Below are 8,598 nucleotides of genomic sequence, written 5' to 3' on the forward strand. Positions count from 1 at the left end.
TTTTGCACCAGAAACAAAACTAAAAACATTGTTCATCAAAATGCACTCAACTGATTTCTGTAACAATTCATTTAAATGGAATTCTTGAATTTTATTATCACTCTAGAGTTTATTTGAAGGCGTTAAGTTCACCGGGTCCACTTAATTTAAAAAAAAACTTTTAGGCAAAACAACGTTATATATATCTCCATTAAAAATATCTCCATATATCTCACCATAGGTGGAATTAAATAAAAACGATAAACTTGGTATAACTTTGATACTTTAAAGTTAAATCATACACTAACGTACATACAGCACGGGGTCCGCAATCTACCACAGGTAGATTGCCTATCTGATAATGTACCTACTGCATCGAATCAGAATTTTTATTCCGGGCAACGGAAAAGTTAAGATAAATTTTGAAACCACACACAGAATATTAAATAACGAGTTGAACAAAGCTTGAGTCACATAGAATTGGTACACTTAATGGGCAACGCAGTGCACGGGTTCAGCTAGTTAATTATAATACACTCAACAGATCAGTATATAAATATTTAAAGAAAAATTTAAAAACTAATAATTTAATATTAATTGAAATTAAATTAAATATTTTGAGTGGTATTCTACTTAAAAATTATATTTTAGTTCTAGTTCACCTATAACTATAAACTATGAAATCTAAGATAATTTTCAATATTTAATGCCTTCAACTATAATGGTTTATTGGTATCAATCGTACTTTACAGTTTACAATTAAATATTACGCACTTCCAAATTGTATAATAATTATTAATTATAAATTATTTCAACATGGAATCAGCCCATTTTTTTATCATAGTAAACATACATAATACAAAGAACTGTTTTGGATATTGTATTTTAACAATTAGTTTTTACTATATATATTATTATTATTGATTGATATTTTTTTTACGCCTAATTTTCCCTGCGCCAAAGTTCATTTATCTCTATTCGTATTATATTAGTATGGGCTGAGTATTATTGACGAAGTCAATGCGAATATAACTGATGCCCCTTCATGGTAATCGGTTGCATGGATTTGACGTAGTCAAAGTTTAATTGAAATCACCCATGGAAATTTGGTGTGAGTTTTGTTGAAAATTTTTTAAGGAAGAAAAATATGATAAAACCTATCAATACAAAAAATTTTACGTACCTAATAAATGATTGCGTTTTGAAAACTAATCATATAAATATAAATATATAATGCAAAATAACTATCGATTTACTTTTGAACGTCGAGGCCGAACATATCTGCAATTGATCCACCGGTGAGCACTAAGCATCCCAATGCGTAGAAAAATGACAAATACATTATTGTTCTAAAAAATGTATTTCACAAAACCCATACAATTTTAAAAATTCAGATAGGTAAGCTATTTAAAGAGATTAAATTCCAAACCAAATGTGCACAGCGTTCTTGAATTTTCCCCAATAAGAGTCTCCCAAAATTGCACTCGGCAATGGCATGATACACGCATGAAATATGAAACTGTGATATATTATTGTTGATTCTTCTCCGTTGAACTGCAGTATTCTTGTCAGGTATAAAATCAAAACAGCTAAACAGATAATTATTGAATTATGAAATTGGAAAAATTGTATTTCTTTAACCGCTGTCTACCCACTCTATTAACTCACATTTCAATCCAAAATAGGTAAATCGTTCACACAATTCACTGATTACGATAAGCCATGTGTACTTGGGGTATATCTAAGAAAAAAATAATTTTTTTTGGTAAATATAGATTCAGTGTTCTGTGTAGAAATAAAGTATATTGGTGTACAAATAATAATTCATAGGCAAGTCGTTGATACTTATTATTGAAGAAGAACCTTAAGGGGACGTTAGAGTGATATTTGTTGTCCCTGTATTACTGCAAGTGCGTAACACAGCAACTTTAACGCTCACCAGAACACATATTTTATCTCCATTAGTTGAAAAATTGGAGAAAATTAAACTGCTATAAAATTTAAAGGTAAGAATATTATCTTGACAATGACATAATATAGGTTTTTTATCATATATTAATTTTAAAGCGAGTAATATGTATTTTAAAATTGTAAACTGTTTGTACATTTTAAAATAACTCGGTTTAAAATAAAAATATAATAAAAAGCCTGTGCCATTGGCTAGATGATAATCTTACCTTTAAATTGTATAAGAAGTCAATTCGCTCTAATTTTTGAACTAACGAAGTAAAACGTGTTCTGCTGAGCGTAAAATTTGCTATGTTACGCACTTGTAAGAAGGAGACAACAAATGTCACTTTAACGTCCCCTTAATCACCTTTTATGTCAAAAACCATTTAAGTCGGGGAAATTAAATTAATTTTTATTTATATGGGCATGATAATTTGATAAGTTATAATTTCAGATTACCCTTTTCCATTAACACTTTTATTCGGATATCCTTTGTATAAATATACCAAATACCAACCCATTTATTTAGAGTTAAACCAGAGTTAATTACGTAAAATAAGGATAATATAGATTTAAGATATTATTGGAATTTAACTATTCGTTTTAAACCTAATGGACGATTGTAAATTCCATCGGTACGATTTTTTTACTGGTAAAAAAACAAAAAGATCCCACTAGTACTAACATTAGACCTGTAAGTAAAGTTAATTTCTGATTATATTATTTTTGATCAAATTTAGTTTTATAATTTGAATTTTTGAAATTTTAAACTAAAACTAAATTTAAATATAATACGTAATTACACAAATTTTCGTTCCCAATATTAGGATATCATTAATTATACAACATTTTAATTTAAAAAACCATGATTTTAATTACCTACCAAAATATTTGATTTTTTTAATTATCATCGTGTAGATCAGGGGTCTCACAGGGGACTCAACAAAAAATGTTGGCCCGTGATGCCGAAGCGTATTACAGATTTGGCTGGCCTTAAAAAGGCGGGAGACCTCAGGTGTAAATTATGGTAGTAATACATTTGTAAAATTGAAATTCTGTTCCGATAAAACATATTAGCTCCAAACTATGGATACCTGTTCATAGTTTGCAAATTTAGTTTTATTTTACTATATTGCTATACCAGTGTGGTGTCGATGCATTTCTAAATACAATTTACATAATATACAATTTTTTATAAATTAAATAACGACACGTAGTACATTGATTTAAACTAAAAGTAGAAACTTTTTATGATAGATTCATATAGTTGAAAAATGTTTACGGATTTTGAAATTAAATGAAAGTATTTATATTTAACAACTCACCGATTTTTCCTTTTGAACAGATGTCAATTCCATGCTGTGCTGGAAAAAAATATACAAATTTGCTAATCAAAAACATAATAAATAAATAATGTACTGCCATACCTAAAAATTTATATTTTTGGTCCTTAATGGGTGTGCTGGTACAATAATATTAACGTTCCTGAACTTTATAGTTTTTCCAATCACGTATTAACTCTGACAAATTTGCTGTATTTTATCAAAGCATTTGTGTTTACAATTTTTAAAATGGGAAATTTAAAATATCAAACGACACCGGACCAAGTCAAACTGTTCAACTCACACACAAGTTTCATCGAACCGAGAACATTGAGCTTATGAACTTTAACATTTTTTATGAAATGCATTTTTTAATATCTATTTTTTTTATAGCTCAAAATTATAGTTATTAATCTGGTACTCGAAATAATCTTTTTTTATTACCCAGTAAAGTATTAAGAATCTAGGTCAAAATATCTTTAACTAAAATGTCCAACGAATAAAAAACGTACAGTTAAATAAAAATAGGTATGGAAAATTAATTGTTAATAGAAAAATGTATTATTATTTCAAATTGATTTTTTTAATGTTTATTATTTCATTGTTAAAGGAAACATTATTCTCTGCAGCCCATGAACTATTATTATTAAACCCGTTGATGCCTGCATATGCGTATATAAGGGCGTGTCGTAACTTTTTATCACCTATGATTTCTAGTTAGTAGTTATATAACAGTCTAAAACACAATATGACGTATAAAAAGTGTATGAATATATATATTAGATCTACAATGAATAGTTCTTCAAGCACTGCCTTGTTGCCAGCTTAGTCGAATAAAACAGTATTGAGTTGACAACAGTATTTGCTTCCATTTTATACTCGTTTATTGAAAACAAGAAAACACGATTTTATTAGTAAATAGTAATTATAGCTTATTCATACTTTTAATATGTATCGAATATATGCTTTAAAAACTAGTTCAACTTTTTTCACCTCCATAAAGAGATTTAAAGAGTAATATAGTATAAACCCCGTTAAAAATATACCAAGAGCTAAATCCAATCCGTGAATTGCGGGTACCATCAACGTACAATTTATTATTTCACAAAGATAAGTACGTTGACGGCGACGTGTCCGGGACTGATGTACCTACACTAAAACTGAGATACACTAAAATCGAGATAAACCTAAATGACGTATAGCGCATAATAGTATACTGTATAGGGTTTTCCGCAAAAAAAAAAAAAAGCCTACACACAAGCGAAGCCGCCTAGCTTAGTCAGCTAGTTAACAATAATTTAAAATCAGGACTGTTCGATTATTTTCGAGGAGAATCGATTATGATTATGCACAATTAATTGAAAAATCGATTGATTGAAAAATGATAAATCGGCTGATTAATCGGTTAATCGCCATTCCGATTAATCAAAATTAGATTAATCGATTAATTGAAACAATCAGTTTATAATTGAATCAAGAAGTAAGTAATTTATGTATTAATTAGTGAACAGTACAATTTTATTAAGTCTTGAGTCATATCCGAATGTAGCTCTAAAATTTCCTGATTAGATTAATCGATTTATGTCAAAAAATTCTTTGAGAGTATTAAGCTATTAAACTATTAACTATTAAATATTTAAATATTAATCTAGAGTTGTCATCTATTTCAAATCATTCATAAATCATAATAGAAGATGCAAAAATAACCAATATCAGGAACGGCTGCAGGAAATGGCTATAAAAATAGTTTATTGATTTATTCTTAATTCTTGTTTATTTGACAATTAATATCCGATTAATCGATATTCGAATAATACCCGATTAATCGATATTCGAATAATACCCGATTAATCGATATTCGATTAATACCCGATTAATCGATTAATAACCGATTAATCAAAATTAGGATTAATCGTTTTTTTTTTAATACGTATAATAATCAATTAAATTAATTAATGGTAGTAAATTTTGATTAATCAAAATAATCGAACAACCCTAAGAGTGACTATTTACAAATATTTTGTTAATATTTTTGGCAATATAAAAGGAAATAAGTTTCAAACATGACAAAAAGTAATACAATCTACAAAAATCTATACATATAAAATGTGTTATACAAATATTATTCAAATATATTATGAATCTTATTCAATTTAATATTTCCATAACAATACTGATAGTAAATAGATAGTAAAAATCGAGTCTGCAGATAAAAGGTAAATGAAAAAAAAAATTTGATTTAGTGCTGCTGATAATTTTTGGTGTCCATTGTTATAGATATTTTATTGGATTTTGGATTATGTGGCGGCAGAATTTTTGAATACATTTGAATATCAGGCCTTAACAATTACAGTGCTTGTAAAATTTCGTAATTGTAAATCTTAAATAGAGTGTAGATTTATGAAAAATAACGTTCATATTTCTTAAAATACATATTTTTCTGGTTTTTGGATTACAATCGTGCCATTAAGTTATAGATATCGATAAGATACATTTTTAGATCAAAAAACTCGCAAATGTAAGTTTGTCTCAAATTCAGTGCTGCAAATGCTTGTTGCTGTGCATTGTAATATATATTTTACTGGTTTTGGGATTATGCGGTGGCAGGATTTTTGAATACATTTGACAATCAGGCCTTAAAGATTACAGTGCTTGTAAAATGTCGTAATTGTAATTCTTATATAAAGTATACATTTATGAAACATTATGTTAATATTACTTACATTTTAAAAGGGAAAGACCGACTTGCGTCATTCAAAAGGGAGCTGGACCTTAAATGTAACTGGTAATCTAGACTTTGAGTAAAAAATATTCGAAAATGTTGTTTTTACGAACTTCAGTGCTACAGTTAACTGTTGATGGCCATTGTTTAATAAATTAACTCGTTTTTGAAGTTAGCGGTTGAATGATATACGATTAAATTGCACAATCATGCGCCATACAAATATAATCATCGATAAATACTTTTTTAATCAAAAAAACTGGGACGCAACTCACCTACTGATAATAATTTCGGACGCAAGTAGTATGTTCCCGTATAAATTTTTTATATATAGATTTGTTAAACAACGTATACATTATATGTAAAAAGTCACATATTTTCTTTGTTTTATATAATAAACCAACTTTTAAAAAATTTTTATTTGGAAGTTGACGACTATAAACTTATAGATATAATAAACATTTTATTTAAAACCCTAGTCCCTAGCTATCGCCTATCATCGTAGGTACTCGCCTAAGACGATATTCAGTACCTATATATATAATATACTAGCTGGTCCCGTGCACTTCGTTTCACATTAAATGTACCTACTCTATATGACTCAAACTTTGTTCAATTCGTTATTAAATACTCGGTGTATGGTGTTCAAAATGTATCTTAACTCTTCTGTTGCCCGGGATAAAAATTCTGATTCGCAGCAGTATATTATCAGGTAGGCAATCTACCTGCGGTAGATCGCGGACCCCGTGCTGTTTATGTACGTAACTTTATAATTTAACTCTAAAGTATCAAAGTTATACCAAATGTGTCATTGAACTCTTTCTAAACGGCTGGACTAATTGTGAATGCCGAGTCTGTCGACCGATATTTCCTCCTCATCCACGAATTGAATGAATACACTGATTTCACGGCAACCAATAATTATTATTATAATAATAGCTTTGTAACCCCTTGGCGACCATTTATAAACAAAAATGTCCACCGTAAATCTCTAAGCTGGACCTATGGGGGTGATTTGTAGCCTATGTGTTATTCTGATGTCTAAGCTATATTATGGCAAAGTTTCGTTAAAATCCATTCAGTAGTTTTTACGTGAAAGAGTGACAAACACACTTACAAACTTTCGCGTTTATAATATTAATAGGATGTATGTTAATTAGTCGGTAAAATTAATAAATTTATAATTTAAAATATAATGCATATTATCTATAATTTATTATAAGTAGGTATACTAAATATCGTCCTAGGTGGCTATCGATCGAGGAGAAGTAATGCTCCGTCCTCCTCCGTCCTCGATTAACTAGAAAAAAAAAGGTGGCTATCGATGATAGCTATTATATCAAATCAGCATGCAGCATGACATTCGTATATTAAAATTGCTGACAAAATTACTAATCGATGTTCATATAGTCTTATAAAAATAAATAGCCCCTCACGTGTTTAACTCCGTCCAGGACATGTTGAGAGTGGACAGTATTTCACAGGGCTTGAAACCGCTTCCGAAGAACCTAACCGGTTTTCGGGGTTTTTAGAATTAGTGGTAATTGATTACCGGTTACCAAAATGATCACTAAAAATGCGGTTACCGGTTATCGGTTTGGAAGCGGTTTTAATTCTTCAATATTACCGGTAACCACTCTGAAACCGGTTTTTATTTTTATTTTAAGTAGGAACTAGGAGCCACGATTTAAACAAGATTGATCATAGATAGTGTGGTGTATTGGCGTACCTCCAAAATTATTGTGACAATTTTGTTATTAAAATTACTATTATCAGTATTATCAGATATTCCTTATTACATAATATTTGGAATAGTTGACGGGCGAATAAGCACAGTAATAGGATATTAGTAATTCACCCAGTTAGTGCGTTATTACTTAAATTTACGAAGTAAGAACAAATATCATAATAGTCGATGATAATAACGTATAAGCTATAACAAACATATATAGCTGGTAGTGTATCGTAAATAAGTTATTCTGTATAATAAAATTAAGTGGCGGGATAACCGTGACCATTTTTCTCAAGAGATATTAGACCGATTCAATTTATTTTTTTTCCAATACATTCTTTTCGTCGAGAAGAAGAACGTATCGCCAATTATATTCGTGTCAGGACGCCACCGGTAGGGGTTCAAACGGGGATTATGAGATTTGCGTTGGAAATTTGCCATATATTGAACGGTTGCCCTGGGTTATTACATTGTTTTATAGGAATTATTTATTATTATTAATTGTTGGCTGAAAACATATTATTATAGATCTGTTCTTATATATACTAATATGTTTATGTTATCTTTAAGTATATAGATTATTATTATGGGAAAAAGAAAAATTATTGGAAAATCTTCATATTCTTCGATAAAAAACAAAAAGTACAAGAAAAAAAACGACAGAGAAGTAGATGAATCTCAAGAAAATGTTGAAGAAGGTATCACTAATGTTTACAGTAGTGAACGAACCAGACAAAGAAAATCAAAGTTAGAACAATTTTTAAAAATGAAAGCATTTTCATACAATCCAGAAACCGACTATGAATTCGAAAATAATATTTCAATTGGGTTAATGGATAATGAATGTACTTATTGTCAATCATTAAAATACAGAAACGAACCAACTGGATTTA

At 29.1% G+C, this 8,598-nt stretch overlaps 1 protein-coding gene across 5 annotated transcripts in view; it reads right to left on the bottom strand.

Moving 5' to 3' along the window:
- LOC103312029 (peptide transporter family 1) overlaps positions 1-3,636 on the bottom strand; it is a 10,325-nt gene extending 6,689 nt beyond the window's left edge. For 2 of the 5 annotated variants that reach the window (XM_016800457.2, XM_029489539.1), the window contains exons 1-5: positions 3,357-3,636; positions 3,255-3,293; positions 1,648-1,720; positions 1,427-1,568; positions 1,236-1,328 (exon numbers count right to left, since the gene is read on the bottom strand). In XM_016800457.2, the coding sequence (XP_016655946.1) occupies positions 1,236-1,328; positions 1,427-1,568; positions 1,648-1,720; positions 3,255-3,287 (341 nt within the window). In that variant the 5' untranslated portion in view covers positions 3,288-3,293; positions 3,357-3,636. Of the gene's footprint in view, positions 1-1,235; positions 1,329-1,408; positions 1,569-1,647; positions 1,721-3,254; positions 3,294-3,356 lie in introns of those variants that run through there. The other 3 variants (XM_016800456.2, XM_016800455.2, XM_008192028.3) reach the window with 3 other exon arrangements.
- Positions 3,637-8,598: the final 4,962 nt, after the last annotated feature.

Source organism: Acyrthosiphon pisum, chromosome A2, assembly GCF_005508785.2.
Source record: "Acyrthosiphon pisum isolate AL4f chromosome A2, pea_aphid_22Mar2018_4r6ur, whole genome shotgun sequence".
NCBI classification, from domain to species: domain Eukaryota; kingdom Metazoa; phylum Arthropoda; class Insecta; order Hemiptera; family Aphididae; genus Acyrthosiphon; species Acyrthosiphon pisum.